This window comes from Cyprinodon tularosa, unplaced genomic scaffold (genome assembly GCF_016077235.1).
Source record: "Cyprinodon tularosa strain WSP-4 unplaced genomic scaffold, ASM1607723v1 ctg11, whole genome shotgun sequence".
In the NCBI taxonomy this organism is placed as follows: Eukaryota; Metazoa; Chordata; class Actinopteri; order Cyprinodontiformes; family Cyprinodontidae; genus Cyprinodon; species Cyprinodon tularosa.
The window spans coordinates 3,743,065-3,770,235 of record NW_024037893.1 but is presented as its reverse complement, the minus strand read 5'-3'; the positions used below and the strand labels follow the sequence as shown (position 1 = coordinate 3,770,235).

The window sequence follows — 27,171 nt, the reverse complement described above, 5'->3', positions numbered from 1 at the left end:
TTCATTGGTTCCTTCCTTCATTGGTTCCTTCCTTCATTGGTTCCTTCCTTCATTGGTTCCTTCCTTCATTGGTTCCTTCCTTCCTTCCTTCCTTCCTTCCTTCCTTCCTTCCTTCCTTCCTTCCTTCCTTCCTTCCTTCTGATTTAAGCTACATTTTCTATAATATTTCATAACAACCTACTAACTGTTTGGGCCTTTTCAATAGTAGAAAACTCATATATATATATATATATATATATATATATATATATATATATATATATATATATATATATATATATATATATATATATATATATATATATATATATATTTGCTTTGTTATTATTGCTGTTTTTGAGACTAGACTGTTAAAATGTGTGAAAATGTGTGAAGATGTTTGACATTTGGGGCAAGTTGGTTTGACTTTGGAAACCTTCTGAGTGCCCTCTTGCTTGTGAAGAATGTGGCCGCCGAAGTGGTTCATCAGGCATTGATAAAACTCTCAGGCATGTTTACTATTATGGGTGAACTTAAAGAAGGAGAGGGAACAGCAGCTGTATGACTCTGTTGATGCTTACTCCCTCACCTGAGGTGGAACCGCGCCCCACTGACTGGGCACCAGCAGAATGTCCCAAATCTGTCTTCCATACTGATGATGTTGTAAACACAGCTATACAGTCTGCTCTGCACTTAAAATGAGTTGTAAAGACTTCCCCCAAAATATGAGTGTTTGGTAAATGGATTTTCCCACACTATCAATAGGATTGTGTTTTTAATGTTTGTTTGTCCCATGTATCCATGTGTTGCTCTGTGTTATGCTGGTGCCCTATCTAGGGCTGTTCAATGACCGCTACACATAGGCACCAGCACCTCTTACACAAAACAACAAGAATGAACAGGTACAGACCGATGGTTGGATGCTGTAGAGATGGCAAACATTTATGTAAAATAAATCTTCAATTAGGACCAGGAGACACCAGGATGGATGGAGGGACCGCTCTATTCTTGGATTTTAGTCAAATTACATAGCATGAATTTAACAAACATGTTTTAGCTTTAAGCTACCTTGCTATGTCTTAGCTGGGTGTTATTGCTATAGCTAATATTTAATATTAACCGTCAATCAGAGTTGTCAGTAAAGTTTAGAGTTATTCTTTAGTACTCTAGATCAGATGTCAAGGATTAGAGGACCGCGGTCAGGATCCAGACCCACATGCTCACTGATCAGGACCCAACTTGATTTAAAACATTTATAAGTTACCGCGTGTTGTCCGACGACAGTGTCTAATCTCACTTGCGCCGCTTCTCCTGTTTGTACGGTAAAGCCATCCGAGACCAGGCTGCATGTGATGCCAATTAGCCAATGAGCTGCTGTCAGTCTGGGTTGCTGCTGCTGCTACTTTTAGACACAGCAGGCAAACCTGTGGTAAGCCGGGCGATGGGAAAGAAGGAGAAGATGATGAGAAAAAGAGAGCAGAGAAAGTGTGGACTGCTGGAAGAACTGCGGTGAACTGGTGAAAGAGAAGTGAAACGGCGTGCTCAAAGATGACCCTGCACATTTAGAGGATGTTTGGCTCAACCTGCTGCTGTGAAGCAGGATTCTCCACCATGAACAGAATCAACAATAAATATGGATCCAGGCTCAAAATGAGCACCTTGATATGTGCTTGAGAATGGCTTAGTCTCCATTCAAACCCAGGTTTAAATCCTTGCAGGGCAGCATAAAGCCCACTGCTCTCATTAAGCCATAAAAAATAAATAAATAAAATAAATGAACAGTTAAGGTGTTTTATAAAATATGTAAATCAGGAAATTGTCTATACCTGTATACCAAACTGAAAGATTGTTCTCTACTTAAAAAAAAAAACACTTTAGATTTTAAAATGGAAAAATGTTCTCTTTTCAAACATTTTTTCATTTAAAAAGTCAATCTATAACATGGATGCATGAAAACCTCATTTAAATTTCAGTTCTACATTCTGTTTAAAGTAACAGATGATAATTAAAAATGTCTCGGGACCTTTGATTTTCTTTATTGGGACCCTGCTGATTTTTAATTAATGACCCCTGCTCTAGACTCTTAGACAGAGTTTCATCTGTTATCTGGCTGTTGCTACTATGGTGGAACAAAAGGAAGAGTGGGAGAAATATCAATAAAAATCAGCATGCAGAGAAAATGTTTTTATAAATATTCATAATAACAAATTACAGTTGGTAAAAGTGGTTTGTCTTACAGTTGTATGGAGTAGTTGGTTTGCAGCAATCTCTTCTCCCAAACAAGCACAGGGAAACAGTGAAAAAAGTATTTATTAATAGCATGAATTTCGTAGAACTGTTCTTAGCATCACCAGGAATCTATTGGGATCAGCTGTGGTTTAAGGACAAAACAGACACACAACTACAATAAAACTAATATCTTTCCTTGTAGAAAATATATGATGCAGTGTTCGTGGGAACAAAAGTCAATAGCTGATTTAGTTACATACTGATCACTCCTCTACAACACAATATATAACAAAAATATAGCTTTCTATGAACCAATATCCTTTGCTAAAACAGTATTGATTGTAGAATACCATCCTGTGCTGGTGTTGAGGCGACCTTTAGAGCTAAACATGGCTGCTCAGTGGAGGGTCAGCCGTTAGGGTAAGGCATAGCTCAGCATGGTCCTGAGTGACTCAAGTTAGGCTGTAGTAACAGCTGGAGCGCTGCTGTCGCCGGCGCCTGGATGTAGCCTGGATAAAGCATGTGACACTGCCACAGTGTGAGGCATTAGTGATATGAACAGCAGGGTCCACAGCCGCTGTTACATAACATCTTATTCACTGGGAAATCGCTGTAAAGATGACTCCTGGAGACTGTGTGACAGGAGAGTGAAAGTGCATTATCGTTGTCAGCATCCACATCACTGGCTCTGAATGTTGGTCTGTTCTGCGTGTCATAATTCAAGCACTTGCCTTTAATGTATCCTCAGGGTATTTTTCTTTAATTATGTTTTATATAATTAATAATAATAAATATATATTTGGTTTTTAAGATTTTATACTATATATATTTTAGATTTCATCATTCAACTCATATTTTATTATGTACTTGTTCATGCCTTCACTTAAGTGCAACCATTGATGACGTCACTAAAGGTTAAATCATAAGAATATTCATTTTGTCTCTATTAGGGATTAACTGTTAATTGCATTTACAAAAAAAATCCTAATTTTGAAAAACACAAATTCCAAACTAAAAGACGTTTATGTTTTTTTTTTTGTTTTTTTTTGCCACATTACATTTAATAAGACTAAAACCATAAGTTTCTCACTACAGCCCTTGGAAGTCTGCTTTAGTTGGAAGAGGGAAGAGAGAGTTAGAGCTAGCTTACAGATACAATGCATAGGGGGTCAAAGCAAGCAGGTTCCAGAAAAGAACTTTAAAGTAATGCAAAAAAGGAATTAAAAGCCATGAAAACAATGAAACCCTTAAGTCAAAAATTTATATGCATGTGGTACGGTTAGGTGGAAAATTTTAATTAAATCACAATTGCAATTTTAGTGAAAATAATTTTTTTACATTTTTGGTCAAATCACACAGCCCGCACAGTCTATACATTTAAAACCACATATTTAAATTCTGTCAGGCATTAACTAAGGCTTAACCCATCCTGATTTCTGATTATAAAAACTGCTTGTATTAGCCTAATCCTGTTTGGATCGCCTTCAACAAGATTTTCTTAAAATGTTTGCTGGAATTTTGTCCCATTCCTCCTGACAAAACCAGCTTCCCTGATTTAGGTGTGTAGGCAGCCTTTGTAACTTATTTGGCTTAAAGATCATTGTACTTTCAGAAAAAACATTTGTAGAACATTTGTCCTTAACTGAATGATGGATGAGTTTGGATGTTGTTTTAATATTTTAACATAATTTTTCCATATCATGACATTCATTTTTTTTTACCAGAGGCATACATCCACACAGAAAGTCAAAATTTTTCTGCCAAATTCTATAGATTCTGGTACATCAGACTGAAGGACACATCACGAAAGATAAGGTTATTTTCCTGCAAGTGGATTTTTAAACTGTTCTCTCACCTTTTATAATGTTTTTGAGGTAATGCCTTCTATGCTTTTTCGAGTAATCTATGGTTAGTCTGGTGCCAGACTAATTTTACTGGGAAAATTGTCTTCTTTTTGCTTCACCTGGCGTCTTCGAATGGTCTTTTGCTTTTGCTCTGTGGCTTAGATGCAGCTAGCGGGTGGGGGGGAGGAGGCTATATGAGGGTGGTCAACACACTGTGAGAAAAATTCCGTTTCTCAAACAATCTTTTGCCATCAGAGTTTCTAAATGTACGATATGTCTAAGTGCACATTCATAATAATAATAATAATCATCATAATAATTAGTAGTAGATGAGATTTATGTAAGCAGTTTTCTCTCTCTCATTGTCCTCTTTTACATCTTTAAATTCTTGGGGTTGGCTAAGAACTGAAGCAATACCACCACCATCTGGTATTAAGTTTTCTTTTTTGATTGTTTAAAATCATAAATGTGTGAATTTATATAACCGACTATCAAACTACGGTTGCTTTAAAGGATAATTGGCAATATATGTCAACATTTTCTTGACTCTTTTAAATTCATAAATCTCCTTTAATGCTCAGATTTCAGAAATTAACTTTAAATACATATTTTGATAAGCCTGTCAGTATGATTTGAATAAATTCTGTTTGTGAAGCTTCTGGAAGTCAGATGTGTTGTGAATTGGCTGAACTGAATTATGATAATGCTTAGTGACTGGCTTCGTAGTACACAGCTGGACTGTGCAGAAGTGACTTCCACCAAACATTGGCTCACACTATACAACGATGGGGCAATGGTGACACTGCAATTAATGGTGCCTAACAGCTAAATTTGATTATTTCAATCCAAGCACCACTAATGCTGTTATATTTATTTATGTAATGTAGAAAATTTATTTTGCAGGAAAGTGTAATGCTCCAATGTTATACATTACAGAAATTATTAAGCTAGATATGGTCTAAGCTTGGATTTAATTGCCTTTAGATCCTGATTAAAGTGGTATTGAATTTACTGTTCAAGAAGTTTTTGTTGCAATGATGAAGTTTGATGAAGTTGCGTGAGCTATATGGAGGATCAGTAATTAAATCAACATTTATTTATTGATCTCATAAACAATTTAAATATTAAATATACCATTACATTTTTAAATCTGCATTTAAAAATGGAAAAATACCTTTAAAATAAGAACTTAATTAAAAGAAGCAAATCCCTGACTGACCGGCATCAGAGGGGATGAGTACGAGGAAGATAATACAATATGTTGGGCTGTTTACAGCGGTGCACAGTCAGCTGTGGGTGCATCAGGAGTCAGCTGGACAGAAACAAAATCATAAGAACACAAAACATGTCAGAGCTTCATACACTAACCCTGTACTGAGACTATGTAAGACTATGTACATCATTTATTAAATATTGTATAAACCAACATAAATTCACATTCAAAGAATGAATTATACTAACAGACTTACAGTAAATATATAATATAAACAAACAAATATTGCAGAGTAAAGGTGATTTCTGTAGATTTACTAGATTAAACATTTTTCTACTGTTTATTTTATGTTAAACTATGGATTTGCTTCAGGAATCAGTGTTCAGGAATCCTTTAATGAACAATAAGGAGTTCCCAACAAAATCCTTGATGAGCTGCTGAGCTTGTTGCTTGCATCATAGATCTTATAGAGCAGTTGCTTGACTGCGTTTAGTGCAGACAATATTTAGTATATATGTAAATGTAGTTCTTTATTACACAATCCAGACTGCCTGAAATTGAAATTGCAAGGGGTATCTCATTAACTAGGTTAATTGTGCAATAACTAAGTTTTGTATGTTTTCAATTTTATTGTAGGGATCTGATATATCTCACGTTAACACTCATTTTATGCAAATAATTAAAAAGAGACAAATATATGTTATATATTTTTGGGGATCAAGCAAAAAGTCCTCAAGAAAAATGGCTAAAATAAGAGGCTGCCCCAAAACATTAGAGTGGAAATTTACAGGAAGGCGACTGTGAACTTTTAGGGGAAACTGCCCCTGTTATAAGCAGAGAAATTGATTGACTTAAAATATAACAAAAGCCGTAGTTGGATTTGAACTGGTAGATACATACAATTTAAATTAATTTCCTCATGTTAGGCCCCTCTTATGTTCTTTACATTTTTTTCTTTCAACAGGGAAAAAAGTATTTTAAACAAATATATTTTCATTAGCATTTGAAGTAGATTTGCTGTTAAATGTCAATATTGAATAAACATAATTATATTAGTTGATATATACAGTGTTTGTTCTGGAGAAGATTCCCTGCACCAGGATTATACAGCTTCCATTTTAGACTCCAAAGTTGGTCTGATCCAAATCAGCGTATGGTTCGGTTGCAATGTGCTTACACCTGCCTGCATGTCATAAAAGGCCTGAATGCTGCTGTCTTCTATTTGCTTTTCACATAATTGGAAGGGAAGCAGGTTTTGCTTCTATCTTTTCTTCAATGAAGAGGTGTGTTCCCCTGCTAAAACGAGTCTTTTGTAATATAACATTTATGAGCTGTTTGAAAAGATGCTTTTTCATTTAAGATTTTGGCTGTGCTTTAGTCTCGGTTCCTGGAACAGTTGTTTCCTAACGTTTCATGTCATTCCTTTTAAGTTTAGAGGGAAAAATTGGATTCTTTCAGTCTGTCAAATTCAACTGACTTTTCAGCAGCGAGTTCTATAAAAGTCTGGAGAAGAAAACGCCTCTGATGGCCGTCTGTCCGATTCATCTACAGAGGACTTTTTATGAATGTGACATCCCTAGGGTACCATTCTTTCACAATATATATATATATATATATATATATATATATATATATATATATATATATATATATATATATATATATATATATATATATATATATATATATATATATATATATATATATTAAACACTTGAACCTTTTACTGATTTAATATCTAGCCATCTAGCTAATCTTTTAGGATTACAAATGTTCCCTACACAATAGAGAATTTAGGAAGAAGGTTTCGGGTTTGAGTCCTGGCCCGGTGTCTTTCTGAATGCAGTAGCTGAAGCTAGTACAGCTTTTTTTTTTATTTATTTACTCTTTTTTGATACCTAACCAAGACAGAATTGTATAATCAATTTAATATTATTGAGACATGCAAACTCATGGGACAGTTTAATTAATATCGAAACTTTTTAGATCATTATGAGAGAGAAAAAGATATTTATTTTACTTCTACTTCATAAATGACATGACACCACTCCTGTGTTAGACATCAACATTGAAAAAAATATATGATACAATACTTTAAAGATAGAGTTAGATCTAGTTGTAATTTTACAAGTTTATAAGAATGCAGAAAAGGTCAATCCCTGCGTTGAGTATCACCAGATCTGTTTTATTCCTTGTGAGCTGAAGTAATGTGTGAATTTGTTCAGATAGTTTGGCCAATCACACATGAAGGTGGGGGTTGGGGTGATTATCTAGATCTTGCCAAAATCCACAGGCTCTGATGATTATTTGTCGGGATTTGTTTTGTGATAAAACAGCTTATCTCTGTGGGTTTAATCTTGGACTCTGTGTCTGCCTCGGTACTTATACTAAAGCTTTAGGTTATTGTGTTCGCACCGTGTGTTCAGGTTCACGACTGATGTTTAATAAACATCTTGCTTTCTCGTTTTTCTTTTTTTTTTGTCCATATGAACATCAGAAGGTTCTGAATGACTTCTGTCATGTTCCTTTTGGTTAAAAAAAACAACATCAAATAATGATCTTCTCTTTAAAGCAGGGGTAACCAATTAAAAATCAGCAGGGTCCAAATACAAAAAAATCGTCAACCAGTATTGGTCTGGAGACATTTTTAATTATAATCTGTTACTTCAAAGAGCATTTTACACTGAAATAAAAAGCAGGCTTTAATGCATCCATGTTATAAATAAAAAAAAAAAAAAAAAAAAAAAAAAGTTCTGAATTGTTTTTTGAAGTAAAGAAACGACAATCGTTCAATTTGGTATATAGACAATTTCCTGATTCACATATTTTATAAAACACCTGAACTGACCATCTGTTTTGTTTTCTTTTTTCTTTTTTCTGTCTTAATGAGAGCAGTGGGCTTTAGGCTGCCCTGCAAGGCTTTAAACCTGGGTTTGAATGGAGACTAAGCCATTCTCAAGCACATATCAAGGTGCTCATTTTGAGCCTGGATCCAGATTTATTTTTGATTATGCTCATGGTGGAGAATCCTGCTTCACAGCAGCCGGTTGAGCCAAACATCCTCTAAATGTGCAGGGTCATCTTTGAGCACCATTTCACTTTTCTTTCACCAGTTCACCGCAGTTCTTCCAGCAGTCCACACTTTCTCTGCTCTCTTTTTCTCATCATCTTCTCCTTCTTTCCCATCGCCCAGCCTGCCACAGGTTTGCCTGCTGTGTCTAAAAGTAGCAGCAACAGCAACCCAGACTGACAGCAGCTCATTGGCTAATTTTTATCACATGTAGCCTAAATGTTTTAAATCAGGTAGGGTCCGGATTAGCCAGCAGGTGGGTCCGGATCCGGAGCCCGGTCCGCTAATTCATGACGTCTGCTTAAAAGTTTTTTTTTTTTTACACCTTTAGTTTTCTAGTCCTAATATTAAACACGTTATGCTTTGTGTGCTGTCCGCCTCTTTGGAGGTTAATTGCTTGCTTTTGGACAAAATATTATTGAGAGGCATTTCAATAGAATCACTTTGCCAGTCAGTTCAAGGCACCATTGTTGCACACCTGTTAATACTGGGGATAAGTAATGGGATGAAAACTGGCTACAGACTTTCCTGTTCTTTTTATGTAGGGGTGTATTTCACTCTATTATATTAAAAAGGTAATATTTCACAACAGATTACTGCAAATAAAAATGTGTGTTTGTCCAGAGGCATTTAGAACATTGTGACCTCTGTTGTGCAGTGATTCACATTTGTCTACTTGCTGATAGGGTACATTATGTTACAGGTCTCTTCAGGTTCCGGCTATGGGCTTGCTGTCCAGTCCATGGTTTTCTTACTGTCCCATCAATGAGTAGGGACAAAGGATAATTGCATAAAGAAGCCGTAATAAGAGGGATTGGATTTCCTTTACCCTGGCTAAAATAAATGAAAGAGGTTATCATGTCCTGCAGACTCCTAAACAGACTCATTATAACTGCTCATCCAAATATAAACTAATGCGCTGGATCATTTGCTGTCAGTTATACCCCCAAAAATGCAGCATCAGTTTAAACAAATAACATCATGTTTGAAGGCAATGGAAGTTTATTTATATATTTATATGTGGGAAGATGAAAAAAAAAAAGAAAAAGAAGAGAACAATGCAGTCACATAGATGTAACACAAATGACTACAGTAAATAAAAATTATATATTAGGATAATTATATAAAAAATGAAAGGAAAATTGCAATGAAACCTGTCTAATAATGTTTTCATTGCTTAGTCAAAGATCTCTTCAATCAAAGATGTTTTTAATCTCAATTTAATGCAACTGAGGGTTTCAGCATTTTTGTATTTTTCATAGAGTTTATTCCAGATTAGTAGAGCATAAGAATTAAAAGCTGTTTCTTTGGGTTTGGTTCTGAGTATGTAGAGATCTGATCCAGTAGACCTGAGAGGTCCTGGTAGTTGATCCAGATTATGTAATGTAATTTGGAGCTAAGCCGTTAACAGATTTAAGACGTGCGTATACACAACTATAAAAGAAGAATTTCAAAGTCGATTCTCTGAGATACTGGAAGCCAGAGGACTTTGAAACTGGCGTGATGTGCTCTACTTTCTTAATTTTAGTGAGTACACTGGCAGTAGCCTTTTGGATCAGCTGCAGCTGTCTGATTACCTTTTTGACAAACATGTGAAGACACTATTAAAGATACATTTAGAAAGTTTTTACTGAAAAGGACCTTAAAAATAGCCTTTGTTTTTACCATAAAGATTGTTTGATGAGCAAACAGACACCTCAGTAGTTCAGCATCAATGCATCTATAAGCCTCTAGCCTATTGTCCCAGCATTTAGTTTGGGGTCAGAAGTTCCAGCACTCATCTGCGGGTGTGACATAAAGCATGCTCATTGCAAATGGGTCTAACCTAACAATCAATGCATTCAAATTGAGATGGATTTCGTTGATACAGACACCTATGGCGATTCCACATAAGGTGAAAACAACAACAAACTTGCTCATTTTCTTAGCACACAAATGAGTGTGAGCTATGAAAATGAGCAGAATAGGGCTGCAGTTCTGTGTTTTGGCCCCAGGTGGCAGTAGCATTAGAAAACTCAGTAATGACTCTTTAAAGCTACAGTGTGTAATTTTCAGCGACATCTAACGTCCAGACTGCAGACTGCAGCAACATGAACATCTCCCCCCCACCGCTTCTCCCCCCCAACAGTACGGCGAGCGTTAAGGGACAAAATGTCTTCCACGATGTCCGCATCACCTACCTTCTCAAGTGATGAGGTTTGTTTACATAGATAATTTTACAGATAGTATTTCATTAGTCTGTGTAGGGTATAGATTTCAGTACCGTCTCAGTTCATCTCTCTCAACTTGCCGTAGTTACTTTCGAGCGTAATGGGCGATCTCGCAATCGCTAGTTTGTTGGCTCTGCGCTGCCGTAGCGCAAAGATGTCTGCCTCCATGGCTGCGAGACCCGCTCCTATGTAATTATAAATAACGAATTCTAAGGCAACGCAAATATTAAGGTTAAGAGGCTGAGCTCGTAGATGATGATAAATAACATAGTTATGTATAATATATTACATTTCTGACTGTATATCCCTGTAATTATTACACACTGTAGCTTTAAGGTATTAATTTTACTAAAAATGAACACATGAGTTTTTCAAGGTCCTACTGAGACATTAGTCCTTAATCCTGGAGGTGTTCTTTAGGAGATACAAGGCTGACTCTTTTCCTGTCTTTATGAGCCTCTGAAGGTCCAACACTACATAAAGATTTAGAGCCTTATTAGTGGTTTATAATGTAGTGATATTAACTATAGCTGTGTGCTAACTACGTTAGAATGTTCCTCCTTTGGCCAAAAATGTATGACCTTAGTTTTATTTCGATTCAACAGAAGAAAATGTTGACAAATCAGAGCATTGATTGTTTCAAGCATTTAACCAATGTTTGAATGGGTTCATGGTCACTTGGTGACATCATAATCATAATGTTTATCATTGTATCGTCTGCATGGTCATGTTAACTTATGTTGATGTTAAACTGTTACCTGCTATTATCTTCATTTGCTTTTATTTTTTATTTTTTTCTATTTTCTTGTTTAATTTATGTTAGAGGGAACATGCAGATATTGAGTAGGAGCAGCCCTAAGTTGGAAACTTATGGAATGCCAAGTGATTTTTATGGTCTCTGATGTAAAGTTCCTTACTGAAAAATGTCCAGGCCTTCAGGCAGGATGTAAACCCATCCAGAGCTGTACAAGAAAGACAGACCAAGTTTTGCAGGTACTGTTTGAATATGTTTGAAGATCCCTTTACATTCATATATCAATCCGTTTTCTTACCAGTGTACAAGAGGGGAGATCATTCTCAGCAGGTAGGTATTTCTCGCCAGTAAGTGAAAATAGGGATGAGCACGTAGTATGGCCTATCACCATAACACCAGAATGATTGACAATTAGAATGGGCCACTTATTTAGATGATCCACCTGGAAATAGAACATCTGCCACTATGCCTTTAAACCTGCTACTCCTGTTGTTGTAGAATGCTTTAATGTCAATGTTGACATTGTAAGCAGAAGACTACACTCACCGGCCACTTTATTAGGTACCCCATGCTAGTAACGGGTTGGACCCCTTTTTGCCTTCAGAACTGCCTCAATTCTTCGTGGCATAGATTCAACGAGGTGCTGGAAGCATTCCTCAGGGAGTTTGGTCCATATTGACATGATGGCATCACACAGTTGCCGCAGATTTGTCGGCTGCACATCCATGATGTGAATCTCCCGTTTCACCACATCCCAAAGATGCTCTATTGGATTGAGATCTGGTGACTGTGGAGGCCATTTGAGTACAGTGAACTAATTGTCATGTTCAAGAAACCAGTCTCAGATGATTCCAGCTTTATGATATGGCGCATTATCCTGCTGAAAGTAGCCATCAGAAGTTGGGTACATTGTGGTCATAAAGGGATGGACATGGTCAGCAACAATACTAAGGAAGGCTGTGGCGTTGCAACGATGCTCAATTGGTACCAAGGGGCCCAAAGAGTGCCAAGAAAATATTCCCCACACCATGACACCACCACCACCAGCCTGAACCGTTGATAAAAGGCAGGATGGATCCATGCTTTCATGTTGTAGATGCCAAATTCTGACCCTACCGTCCGAATGTCGCAGCAGAAATCGAGACTCATCAGACCAGGCAACGTTTTTCCAATCTTCTATTGTCCAATTTCGATGAGTTTGTGCAAATTGTAGCCTCAGTTTCCTGTTCTTAGCTGAAAGGAGTGGCACCCGGTGTGGTCTTCTGCTGCTGTAGCCCATCTGCCTCAAAGTTCGACGTACTGTGCGTTCAGAGATGCTCTTCTGCCCACCTTGGTTGTAACGGGTGATTAGTTGAGTCACTGTTGCCCTTCTATCAGCTCGAACCAGTCTGGCCATTCTCCTCTGACCTTTTGCATCAACAAGGCATTTCCGCCCACAGAACTGCCGCTCACTGGATGTTTTTTCTTTTTCGGACCATTCTCTGTAAACCCTAGAGATGGTTGTGCGTGAAAATCCCAGTAGATCAGCAGTTTCTGAAATACTCAGACCAGCCCTTCTGGCACCAACAATCATGCCATGTTCAAAGTCACTCAAACCACATTTTTTCCCCATACTGATGCTCGGTTTGAACTGCAGGAGATTGTCTTGACCATGTCTACATGCCTAAATGCACTGAGTTGTCGCCATGTGATTGGCTGCTTAGAAATTAAGTGTTAACGAGCAGTTGGACAGGTGTACCTAATAAAGTGGCCGGTGAGTGTATACTTATATATTGTGGAAAATTTATAGAGCAATATTTATACCCTAAATATTTTTCCTTTTTAATTTTTGGTGGAAAGTTGTAGCTATAACCTTTAGGACAGCCATTAAGCTCTTTGTTACTTCTTTTTTTTTTTACCTTAATATCCAGTGGTAATTACTTTTGGTTCCTTTGAACCGTATTAATTAGAAAAGCACTCAATAACGTTTAAAAATTTTGCCGACTTAAAGCTACAGTGTGTAATAATTACAGGTATATATAAAGTCAGAAATGTAATATATTATACATAACTATGTTATTTATCATCATCTACGAGCTCAGCCTCTTAACCTTAATATTTGCGTTGCCTTAGAATTCGTTATTTATAATTACATAGGAGCGGGTCTCGCAGCCATGGAGGCAGACATCTTTGCGCTGACATCTTTGCGGCAGTGCAGAGCCAACAAACTAGCGATTGCGCGATCGCCCATTACGCTCGAAGGTAACTACGGCAAGTTGAGAGAGATGAACTGAGACGTACTGAAAACTATACTCTACACAGACTAATGAAATACTATCTGTAAAATTATCTATGTAAACAAACCTCATCACTTGAGAAGGTAGGTGATGCGAACGTCGTGGAAGACATTTTGTCCCGTAACGCTCGCCGTACTGTTGGGGGGGAGAAGCGGTGGGGGGGAGATGTTCATGTTGCTGCGGTCTGCAGTCTGGACGTTAGATGTCGCTGAAAATTACACACTGTAGCTTTAAGCAAATCACATAAAGCAGCACTGCTAAATGTATACCAATATTTTATTTACATTTTAAAAGTATGTTTTTTTTACTGTATTAATGAGAGTAAATCTCAAAAACCAATAACAAAATTATATTTCAGCACATAAATAGCTGCGGATTAGAGATGGTCTTGTGCGCAGTTAAAAGGTGATGCTGGTGGAGGCACAGTCGCTGCTTTGAGAGCTGTGCCTTGCGGCAGGGGTAAAGGTACAGGACAAAAACACTCTGTTTCCAGATGTCCTCCTGGGTTAGAAAGAATCCGGCAATGCCCCATGCCCTGAGAAACAAACACTAATTGCCCACTGGCCCTTGGTTGAAGATGTGCAGCTGGGGACAAGTGGTTTAAAAATAGCACAACTTGTTCCCATGAGTGGAAGTGCAAAAAAGCAACATAGCTTTAGTATGCAGCATTAAAACATGGCATACGTGAAAGAACATAATCTTTTGGCCATGGTCGCAAATTTTAATGTTGAGTACGAACAAAATGCAGCAGAGTGGGGCAGTAAAATGCACCCAGGGGTTTGTTACTCTGTTGCCCACCCTCCTGAATCACTATCTCTGTCTGAACATTGCAGGAAAACATCACATGGAAGCAGCCAGGGGAATATCATGACATCCGGTGTTTGTTTGTAGTTTAGATGCATCCAAACTTCCTTGATGAAGTTCTTTCCTGCAAGCAGCGATGGTCTTTTAGACTTGAGTCGAGTTACAGTTCTCCCTCTATGACACAAAAGCAGCATCTTGTTCCAGCTGACTGGAACCATGAATAATTGAATAGAGGGCATTATAATTTCCAGCCAGCACCACTAGCTAGGCAATAACAAGCGACTTAGGTAGTGCTATCAACCTCCATTGCTAAGTGGTTAAACATTGAGTGAAGATGTTATTTTTACCTTTTTCATATCTTACACTTTTGTGGGTTTCTGAGTATCTGCTTGAAGTAGTGCTTCAGTGTTATTTTTATGTGGGATACTTTGCAGTGCATGCTGGGTAAACATAGCAGTGCTAAGCCCCGTGGAGAGCTAATGCAATCTAGAAGGGCCTCACAATCTGGTTATTCTAATCCCTCTCAGTTACGACTCTACAAATATGTACGTTAGCAATGCATTTTTGATCATCTATCCCACTTCTGTCAATCTGAAACTGGGACCCATCTATTAAAGGAAAAATTTATTTTGTTTACTGCTAGTGTATCAGTTGTTGTTCTCTGTTTTTGTGCATATTTATCTGTCTGTGTGTCAATCTCTTAATACCAATATTATCCAAACTGCTGGCAGATTTAAGTTTAATGTTACTTTTTTTAGGTTCAACCATATATACCCAGAATTTCCACATTTTGGGACGATAAAGAGGTTTTCTATTCTATTCTATTTTATTTTATTCTATTCTATATTTTTGAATGACAGTAACTAAAATGTTCCCAATTTAGAATTTTACATTGGCAAAAAAGACGTCAAAACCTTGGAGCTCATTAATAAAAATAATTAGTAAAACTCTGAGAGGAAACATGCAACATATAAGAAGAATACAACGGGTATGTTGCCAGAAAAATAATTTAAGAAGATCAGTAAGAGAAATATAAATACTTTTCTACCCAATTCTTGAATTACTTTAAATACAAGTTCATATAGTGTTTTTCTATTAAAATAGTTTATGTGCACACTAAATTCTTCCATAAAAAAATCCTTTTAGTACCTACTCAGTACAAAACTGCACATATCGCAAATATCTTTAAATAAGTGTATTTACACTTGATTTCAGCAGGTAAATAAGATGATCTGAGAATGGAATACAGTGAGGAAAATAAGTATTTGAACACTGCTATTTTGCAAGTTCCCCCACTAAAACTGGAAAAATGACCTAGAAATAGGTAAAAATGTCTTAAATCAAGTGTATTTACCCTTAATGTTAGTAGGTAAATAAGATGATTTGCCCATTGAATGAGTATTTTTACTCTTAATATAAACTTTAAATAAGACGATTCAGTTGCTTTTTCTAAATGTAAATTGTCTCTTTCCATTTGCAAAGTATCTCCATTACCTCCTCGATGCAAGACAAAATGCACTTATTTTAAGAAAAAAGTGCAGAAGGTCAAAGGTTTCCTGTAGTTTTCCAGCATGTTTGCACAAGGGATTTTGGCCCACTCCCCCACACAGATCTTCTCTAGATCAGTTAGATTTCTGGGCTTGTCACTAAGAAATACAAAGTTTGACCTCCCTCCAATGATTCTCTATTGGTTTTAGGTCCGGAAACTGGCTAGGCCACGCCAGAACCTTGATATGTTTCTTCCAGAGCCACTCCGTGGTTACCCTGGCTGTGTGCTTTGGGTCATTGTCATGTTGGAGACCCAGCCTCAACCCATCTTCAATGCTCTAACTGATTTTGTTCCCCAAAATCTCACAAAACATACCCACGGTCATCCTCTCTTTAATACAGTGCAGTCACCTTGTTCCATGTGCAGAAAAACACCCCAGCTCTTTGGTCTTGGCCATGTTAGTAGTTGGATTCTTGCTAATTGTATGGGGTGGACAGGTGTCTTTATGCAGCTAACTACCTCAAACCGTGCGTCTAATTTAAGATAATAAATGGAGTGGAGGTGGACATTTTGATGGCAGAATAACAGCTCTTTGAGGGTCAGAATTCTAGCTGATAGACAGGTGTTCAAATTCTTATTTGCAGCTGTAATATACAAATAAATCATATATTATGACTTCTGGATTTTTTTTTAAATATTATGTGTCTCAAAGTAGTCATGCACCTATGGTGACAATTTCAGACCCCTCCATGATTTCTTAGTGGGAGAACTTGAAAAATAGCAGGGTGTTTAAATCCAAATGTTTCCCTACTGTAAGTATTTTTACCCTAAAATAAGATAATTAGATTGTATGCACTCAAAATTAGAAACTGCAGTTTTTTTTTCTCCTTATTATGAATGTACATTTTCTTGTTCCATTGGCAAAATGTCTTAGTTACCTGCTCAATTCAAAACTTATTTCAAGAAGAATTGACTTACTAAGATTTCAATACACAAATACCGGACAGCAATTACGAGTTACAGTAGTAATCACCCTGGATAGGTTAGACAGTCACACAGTTAAAACAGTCATGTTTTTTAACTGTGGGAGGAAGCGAAAAGACCATAGATCCCAGGACATTTATTTTTATTTTTTTTTATAGAATAATAAAGGTACAAAGATGTTATTAACTTTGGGCTTTTGGGCCATCATCCTAGATAAGAGTGATGATTAGCTCTGCTTTGTTTACGTTGCTATAATTGTCTCTGTTTGTTTTTCATTTCAAAGTTTTAAAACTGCTGAATTTGTCTTTCACATGAGCAAAGCAAATTTGTGATGTTACCTTTAAGCAGGCTGGATCAAGTTATAGTGAAACTACATTTGCAGAAATGGCAGTAATTTAAATATTTTGCTACCAAAAAAACTGTTTTGGGATTTTGAAAATTGAACAAATGAACAGTACCGTAATTGACTTGTTTATGTTGTTGTTTTGTTTTCAGCTGAAAAACGATATTCTGCCCCCTTACTCTGTGGACTACATTCACCCACTAGAAGACAACAGCAGGCCTGTCCAACTGCACCAAGGATCACTAAAACAACAAAAGCTCCATCAAAAGTTACTGGTGAGTGTGCTGTGTCAAAGTGAGACAAAGGCCTGAAGACACTGGCATGGCATGAGCAATTAAGGGCAATTGCAGACTCCCCTGGAGGCATTTGCCTGCAGCTTTTTGGGGCATTTGTTTCATTCTCCTATCATTGGACTATAAAGTGGTGAACCATGAAAATAAGGCCTTAAGTTATTGGGCTAATTTTGAAATAAGCTGTGACCTCTTCTGTTTATGTCTTCTAATTTTACCTGGTAACTGCCACCAAAGGGGAACAATTCTTGGTATTTTGACCATGTTTGCTCTTTTTACTTGGTTTTTAAAAATCTATAGATCATTGCAGAGAAACTACTAGCGCCAGTTTATGTCAGTTTAAATCGATGCCATATACCTATAAGCAAACTTAGTGCCATTTTCCATCTAACTTGCTTCATTGATCTATGCATAAACTGAACATGTTTCAAATATTCCTCAGATTTTTGCTCATATTGGTGTGATCTCATTGTACAGTTACCATGAATATGTTGGCTCTACATATGTGCTATAGCCATTCATCCCTTATATTATAGAACTCCTTTGGAATAAGATTAGGTGATTATGCAGAACATTGGAGTTCTTTCTGAAAATGAAGATGCCAGTGTGAGTTGGTTTGAGTTTTGTGACCTAAGCCATATTTCCACTACCCTTTTGAAACCATGCTGAGATCGGTCCGAGCACAGTAACCAAGATAACTGATGAGTGTAGATGGCACGCACAACTGAACCCAACCGCGACAGGCCAAACTGCATTGCACTAGTTCGTCAGTAGGGAATCGAAATCTCCAAACCTTGAACAAAGTCCAATGCATTCTTTTCTGAAATAGAACATATTAATGGATTAGTGCTTTCGTTGTTCGTTTTGCGTGTGTGCTTCTGTCTCCTTGAACCCCGTTCGGGCTCAACAGAAGGATGCTCACACTGAGCCTGGTTTTCCTGGAGGTTTCTTCCTGTTCAAAGGGAGTTTTTCCTTTCCACTGTTGCTGCATGCATGCTCGGTGTGATGGAAATGCAAGCGACTGTATACTATGTCCATACCTCTATAAGGAGGAGAGTGTCCTGGAAAGTAAATGACTGAAAGCAATGAGTTGGTTATTATTTCTAGATAGGGACCTCATGAAAGAAGATTAAATAAATAGAAATAAAGCTTAGACTCAAAGTTACACCCTTGTCTAATTCCATGTGTTGGGATTTTGATCCAGTAGCCATGTTGCTGGAAATTCTACTGATAGTAATTGTGCTTACTAGAGAAATGCTGGCTTGGACTTTTTCAAGGCAGTGCTGTCTGACATAGGCTGGTGGTAATTCCATGGATTTCCCCCCGTGTCTGTAGTCCGTTTTGAATGATCTCTATTAATTAGATCCCAGTGCTGCGCATGCATAAAACAGAATGAGTATTGTGTGTGTAACTGTGCGCATGAAGCTGCTGGTCCTCCTCTCCATGTCTCTTCAGCTTTTAGCACACTGTTGTTTTCATTTTATGGGTGACATCTTTTCACTCAACCATAAACCAAGGCTTTTGTTATTAACAGTTTCTGTGTGTTGATTCACAACAGAACAGACAATTGCTAATAGTGTGATGTGCTGGAGGAGCGATTTTGGCAGTGATGGTTACAAAAATAACAAAGCTGTGTTCTGCATCACATTTTTTATGCCATGTTAATTAAGTTAGGGTTAGATGAAATGCCAAATACAAGAAGCTCTGATTCTCAAATGGCTTTCAGAAGCCTCACCCTTGTTGTCTCTCACTGAGAGTGCGACCCTCTTGCGTTAAAGTCCGCTGTAGTCTGCTGGGGTGTGAGGTTAGCACCAAGAACTGTGATTGTTTACATAATGACGGTGGTGTGAACCTTATTTTTACATTTTCTGCCCACTTGTGACAGGGCTGCTTGATAATTAGCTTGTCAGCATGTCTTCAGGGTTTGCTTGGCATTTCAGTCACGTGCAGCGCAGGGTTCTCAAAGAAACTGAGCATGACTAGAAATTAACTGGAAAATAAAACATTTTTCCTTCTGTTCCCCAAAGAACTTTTTGTGATTTAGCATAGAAACTGTTTAGATATTTATGTGACATACTTAATAGGAAGCTTTGATCGTGGGACTACTTCCTGACCTCATCTACTGTCATATCTGTGTAAAAATATCAACCTTTGGATACATTCAATGTTGGGAAATGTCTCACTAGAGGATAACTATTGCTTTAGAGCTACTATATGTCCAGTTGTTCAGACTTGGACAACAGATAATGGCCCATAAAATTTTAGTAATTAAGTGTGTATGTGAGAGGCGGTGATATTAGGTCCCCCGGGTGTAAAAGAAAAAGAGGTGATTATGAATCTTAAAAGACTGTCACAACCTCTGTAATTACCAATATTGCATGGACCTATATAACACTGAGTGAAATGATAATGAAAAACTGACAGAGCATGAGGGACTCTTTCAGAAAACTCTATCAGCCTACAGCACTAAAATATTTTGAAGGAGATACAATCAGCACATGTGTTCTGGTGATGGCATTTTGCCTTTGATGCAGCTGACTGTCGCTGATATGTTTTTGTCAGCAAAAAAAAAAGTCTCTTAGAAGTAGATCTGCTTTCTTACAAGTGGTTCACAAAAGTTAATGGCAAAGTTATTTCCTGTTGGTATGGAGAAAAATACTAAACACTAGGAAATTACATTTAAATTAATTTAGAGAGAATTTTACACTGTTTTTACAGGTTTTTCAGATACTTTGAATACAAGTTAGTGTATTAGAAGTATGTTTCATTTTGATTTGCTCCCCTTGTCTTATCTTTCCTTGGAGTGTTTGCCTCCCCCCACCTACTGAACATCCTAGGCCCCAACTATGAGCAGGGCCTGCCTCTTCCCCCTTCTTATGCTCCCTGTCAGTGACAGGTTCCGTGTCTGTAGGAGCGCTTATGGTTCTCTAGGTACGGGTTGGGTATGTCAGTGTGCGATTTCTCATTTTTGGTGCTGCTTGGCCAGGCCGGGGCCTCCTGGTCCTGTTGAGTCCCGACTGGGGGGTTACTGGGATCCGAGACCCCAGAGCTCTCATCCGGATCCAACTTTGACGTGACCGACCACTGATGGAGTTCCGTGTGGCGCTGCCACGACATCGGCACTATGGCCTCCTGGGTCTGGCCCCTCAGGGACTGTACATTATTGTCTTCGCCATCCTTATATCTGCCCTCCTGGTGTCCCAGTGATCTAGGGTGCCTCTAGATCAGGGGACACCAACGTGGTGCTCGCGGGCACCAAGGGGCCCTCAAGGACCACATGGGTTGCCCTCTTCATCTTCTGAAAACAGAAGAACTCACTCAGTGGGTTAAGTTTAAATTTTTTTTTAATCTGTTGCTCTTCTTTTTAATCATTTATGTATTATTTCATCATGTTAATTATTTCATCATATTTCAGTGGTTTCAAAATGACAATATTAAAAAGAAAATTAGAAATGAATAAAAGAATAAAATAAGAATAAAAATGAGTTTTTATGGATGAGATTTTCTGTAGGTGAACACTGATCCCTCCAGTTCATAGGTCAGTATTGGTAGCCCTTCCTATGACTCGGTAGCCATGAAGTAGCCCTCAGCCTTAAAAAGGTTGGTGACCCCTGCTCTACAGTAGATATCTTGGGCTGACATCACCAATTTTTCTGTCCAGGGCCATGTAGGGCTAGTCTGGGACCACTCACTCCTGCTAATAAGCATATCTCCTTCTAAAGACGCTTTGTGAATCCTTTATACATGAGCATGCTCATGTATACATACCACAGTGTTCTTGGTGTTCATGGCTGCGCTCCAATACTAAATACTAAGCTGCAGCTACAGATATATATCACCCAGGATAATACTGTGTAATCACATTGGTTTTTGTCTTCCACACACGAATATCTAAGGGATACCCGTTGCTCTGGAAGCTTTTTGTTTGTCTACTTTGGTTTTCTGTTGTCTTCTTTTTGCTGTTGCTATGTTCTCTTGTTTTCTATTCCATTGTCTTATACAGGTGTGGAAGCAGACTTCTAGGAATTACTGTATATCTTATGTTGTCTATTTTTGTTGTCTTGTTTTATTTTCTCTCTTTTCATGCTCTTTTCCCTGTCTCTCCTTTTCTCTCTCCCCTTACCTCTTATCCCCTTCTTCTTTCTCACCTCCTTTTCTGTCTCTGTTGTATATTTATTGCATATAATTTTACTCCCTAAATAATTTTCCGTAAAGTTTAATATACAGGTATCAAGCGGAACCTTACGCTAACAGTCATAATGTTTGTCTTATGAAAACAAAGCCGTCTGGCTCTCAGCTAGTCCTGGAACATCGATTCCCAGAGCTATATTGGTAAAACAGGTCAAAAAACCAAATAAATTCCTTGGGATAGAGGTCTGTGCACGATGAATGAGTATGGTACCTTTCTGTACCTTTATTTATTTAATGCTTTTGTTCCCTAAAATATTATCTCAGCATTTGCTCTATGAGGGCATGTAAGTAGATAGACGATTATTAGCATAAATATTGGTGGTTATATCATGATAGTTGCATTGATTTTGCTGCAGTGGTTTACATCTGGGGGTTTATGTGTGTAAGCTGTAGCAGATTTTTTTAAAATTTTCAAAAATACAGTACTGTATGCTTCAGTGCAAGGGAGTAACTTAGTGATGAAAGTTGGTGGGGACGCTTTAAGGGTGTTGGCTGATGGACCTACAGTTACGTGACCCGAACGCTTTTAATCCGTTTTTTTATTTTCCAAGAATGAGCTAAAACATATATTTATTGAATGCTTTACTATTGTCTAAAACACAAGAGAACCACAATACACTGATATTTATATTTATAGATACTTAGACACAGGTACCTTTTAGTCCATTATTTATTCGGTTCAGGACCTACAAGCTACAGCAACTTAGCATCTCCAATCCTCCTGCGTTACATTAAAGCACAGTCTACTGTGTATATAGTATATAGCTATATACTATATATAGTATATTGTAAGTTTTATATTATGTATATCTATAGATTCTGTATTCTGTATATATATTTAATTTGTCTGCACCATCAAATTCCTTGTAAGTGCAAACCTACTTGGCAATAAACTTGATTCTGATTCTGATAAAGGGCTTAAAAATAGCAGGGGAGAAAAGCCAAAGTTGGTGGGGACATGTCTACATCAGTCCCTCACAAAATTATGCATGTGCTTCAGTGTTAAATATGTGTGATGGTAACTAGGAGCATTTCTTTACTGATGGCATTTTGTCTTCCTGTTAGGGATGGGTATATATCACATCGTTTATCATTATTGTGATAAAGTTTGTGAGTAGAATATTGATTTATCATCTAAATGATAAATAAGGATTAATGATGTTTAATGGGTTAGAAAATGAGCTGAACTGTGAGCTGAACTGTCAGAATTGTTACTTTTGATTCTTACTGGGTTTTTCTTTTCATTAGAACTTAAAAAAATTCATATTATATGATGAAATGCTGTAACTGTGTGCAGAAAAAATAGGGTTTTAATTCTGTTTAAAATTGCTCAGTTTTTTCACACTTTTTTGCTTTTCGTCCTGTTCACAATATATGTGATCTAATGTCAGTGCAGTCAGATCTAATTAACACAGTAATGGTTTTCAGTCAACATGCAGAAACTGCTCTTTATCAAATAAGATATGAGGCTCATGTGAGCTTTTTGTATCAGAATAGTTTTCTTTAAGGAAAAGGCCTCCTCCTCAACCACAAAAACAAAGACTGTCTTTGGAGAAGGAGTCTATATGGGACCCTGACTGAACACCCGTTCATGTAGTAAAAATGGCAATTTTCTCTAAGTATAGAGCAGCCTGAGAGGGGCTTTTACGTCAGTGAAGTGCCTCGCTATCGCTTTACACGGAAATATCCTTTTTGAGATATTTTCTATATGTGGGTTGCATGAGTAGATTTGCTGGCTGTTGTGAAGATAATTTATCAATTTAGTGGCTTGTGTTGTAATGGGATATGCAATGCTCACAAGGCGATTCTCCAAACAGCATTTGAGAAACACGTGTTTCTCTTTCACTCCGGTTCATTACTGCGCCTTTTATGCTTCGCTCGAAAATTGATATGGACGTTGCCTCTTTTCGTAGCTTCATGTCAGAACCAGGGCTTATTTGAGCTGCATTTAGTTTGATGTTCAAGTGGATCATCTACTCAGCTACCTCTAATTGCTAATCAGAAAATTATTTTTAGATAATCTAAAGGAATGCCAGTGTCTGTATAGCAAAATCTAGACATGCATAAATAATCAAATGCTGGAAATGCTTATTTTAGTTTACTTAGTGCCACAAATGCACACAAGCAAAACAACATGTACTGGCAGTCATCACATTTAGCATACTGTGCCTTGGAAACATATACGTTTTGTACCTTTTCCATATTTTATAGGTTACAACCATCTTCTTAGATGCATGTTAGTAAGATTTTGTCAGATAGATCGATCTGAAATAGTGTCCAATTGTAGAATATAAGGTAATAAGTAATATGTGTGGTTTTACACTTTTTGATCAGTATTGATTTAGCTAGTGACTTACATTTGTAAACAAACACATTTTTACAATTACAGCTGAATGTATTTTTATTCTTTTGAGTTTTTACGACACTAGTGGCTTGTATGTAAGTAGTCCGACAGGAAAGGGGGTATGAGAGAGGGGGAGAGACATGCGGCAAATGACCAGAGGTCAGATTCGAACCTGGGTCGGGCACGTCGAGGACTAAGGACTCCATACTTGGGTTGTGCGCGCTAAACACTGCGGAACCTATACTGTATGCCCAAAGCTGCTAGGATCATTCATAGACTAAATGCTGCAAGTGAGCTACAGTAAGTGACTACACGTTTGACCCCTAAAAACCACCAGAGTTCAACTGTGCAGTTACAATGTTATGTTCAACTGACAATTGAGCCAACTCTACTTTTCCAACCTAAACACTCCTATATCCAGTAGTTGGACAGCTACCACACTGTAAGAACAATGCAAAATGAAGTAAACATTTCTTAAATAAGTGTATTTACCCTTAATTTGCATAGGTTAATGAGATGATCCGCCAATTTTTATTCTAACTTAAGAATTACACTGCAAAAAAATTTAAATCTAAGTAAGTCATTTTTCTTAAAATAAGTAAGTTTTTTCTGCAATTAAGCAGGTAAGTGAGACACTATGCCAATGGAACAAGACAATTTATATTTAAAATAAGATAAAGTAACAACAGTCTATTATTTTAAGTGCACAATGTCAAATCATCTTATTTCAAGGGTAAAAATGCTCATTCCATTGGCAGATCATCTTATTTTCCATACTGAAATTAGGGGTAAATACACTTATTTTAAGAAATTTTGACTCATTTTCAGAAAGTTTTTGCAGTGTATATTGTGTAAGAAGTATTGTGCACTTAAAATAAGACAATGCAATAGTTTTTTTCTTGATTTGAACATAAATTATATCATTCTTTGGGAAATGTGTCTCAATTACTTGCTTAATTATAAGAAAAATGACTTATTTTGAGGGTAATTACGGCACAGGTTCTTTCTGCATGGAATTTGCATGTTCTCCCTGAGCATGCGTGGGTTCTCTCTGGGTACTCTGACTTCCTCCCACAGCCCAAAATCAAGACTGTTAGGTGAATTGGCTTCTCTAAATTCCCCTTAGGTGTGAGTGTGTGCGTGAATGGTTGTTTGTCCTGTTTGTCTCTGTGTTGCCCTGCGATGGACTGGTGACCTGTCCAGGGTGTACCCCGCATCTCACCCAAGATAAGCACCAGCAATCCCAGCAGGGATAAGCATGACGGAAAATGGATGGATGGATGAGGCGAATTAACTTACTTAGATCTAAATTTTTTGCAGTGCAAGAAAAAAGTTGTGCTCAGAAGTGTCTAGAACAATCAGCAAAATGGCAAAGACAGCACTAAGGGAACAAGACAACAACATAACTGTATCTATTTTAGAAGACGTGGATTCATTTACTTATTGAGTTCTGATGATTATCGGTAACTAAAGATTTCATTTACTGGCCCCCAAAAAAATGCTATAGAATCTAATAAACCACAAGAACCATGTGCCCTTTTCTTCCATTTGAAATTTATGTTGTGACTTGTGTTGTTCTAAATCATGATCAACAACACTGATGGTTCTTGTTGCGATGTGCCAAAATTCAAGGGTGTATTAATGCTTTTACAATGCAACACACGATACACCCCTTGTTATGTAATCGTGTTGTCTTTTTTCTCTTGTGTAGTTTTAAATGAAAGAGTGTGTTGTGTTTCAATAAGCTTGGACTGTACTTATGTTTGTTTTTGTGCATGTATGAATATTGGTGGATTTAAGCGCTGGGGGCAAACCTCATGTTTACATCACTTGTAATGAAATTAGAGCTGTGTGGCACCCACACTACAGGCCTTCACTGATCCTCTAATTCAATTACTCCCCTTATTAACGCTCAGATGCTGCTGGCTGACCCAGGACCACATTGTGCCTTTGCTAAGCGCCATTCACTCAATGCCTCCTTTTTTCTTCTCTAATGGACTCTCATTGTTTTATTGATGCACGTGGATTATCCAAGTTTAGTTCCTGATAGTAAAGTGTGACTCGACTGAAATTCCCAATGTAGGAAAAGCTGATAATTTGGGGGGGATTTGGTGGAAATGCAAATGACAAAGCACCAGTAGATCTTTCCTGTTCAGGACATAAAAGCACTGACATGAAAAACAAAACAAAGCATTTTGGGTTCTTTCCATTTCAGTTGATAAATGAAGGTGTTTATGTGCAGGGTTGGATGCAGACACTTGAAAATAGGGAGAGGAATCTGTTTGATGATTGAAGGTTGTTTCTTGGTGGACTGTTGCTTTTAATGGGATACATTATACTTTTTTAACAACCAAGAAACACGACTCTGCTTCTGTTAATATCTATGAAATGTCCAATAAACTGATTTTAGATTTTAACATAGTGTCAAACAATAGAGGAAAAGAAAAGACCTGCAACAGACAAACAAAGACAGATTTCACAGTCAAATTCTTTAGCAATCGTTATAATGCAAACATTATATAAACTTTTTTTTCTTCATCAATGCATCGATAGAAGATGGTTTAGTGGAAAATCTATGGAGTATAATCTCTTCCGTTATTGTTGTAAGAAATTTTTTTCTTTTTAATAAATAAAAATGGAAAAGAAAATGCAATCCAGCAACGAAACAGAGAAATCTCTTGTTTAAAAAGTGATTTAGCTTTTTCAGATTTCATTTACAATGTTTTTTATTTATATATTTCTTTTTTGTAAATGTGCTTTTTTTAAACTTCGTCCTGGGTGTACCTGGCCTATCGCTCATAGACTGCTGAGATAGGCACTGGTCCTACCGCGACCCTAACAGAATAAGCAGCAGAAGATGGATGGATATTTTCAAATTATTTGCAACTCTTTTTCAGGTTGAATGTTACCGTGTTGTTCGGATCCAATCCTCTTAACTTAAAGCCCAATACAAACATTGGCAGTTGACCAATAAAAATGTTGTCGCTAACATCCAAGCAGACCAATAGAAACGCATCTTTGCCTCTAACTCCAGAGTAAAGCCCATGTCCAGAAGTGAAGAGAAAGTGATCTGGAAAACACAGTTTGCAATTTGTAAAATTCAATATGAAAAAAAGAAATTGGAAAAAATAACATTTGAAAAACTAAAATG

At 37.3% G+C, this 27,171-nt stretch overlaps 1 protein-coding gene across 3 annotated transcripts in view; it reads left to right on the top strand.

Annotated features, from left to right (window-relative positions):
- Positions 1 to 27,171, top strand: part of rimbp2 (RIMS binding protein 2) — a 177,179-nt gene that overhangs the window by 14,149 nt on the left and 135,859 nt on the right. For all 3 annotated transcript variants that reach the window (XM_038296240.1, XM_038296211.1, XM_038296232.1), the window contains exon 2: positions 17,348 to 17,470. In XM_038296240.1, the coding sequence (XP_038152168.1) occupies positions 17,348 to 17,470 (123 nt within the window). The remainder of the gene's footprint in view (positions 1 to 17,347; positions 17,471 to 27,171) is intronic.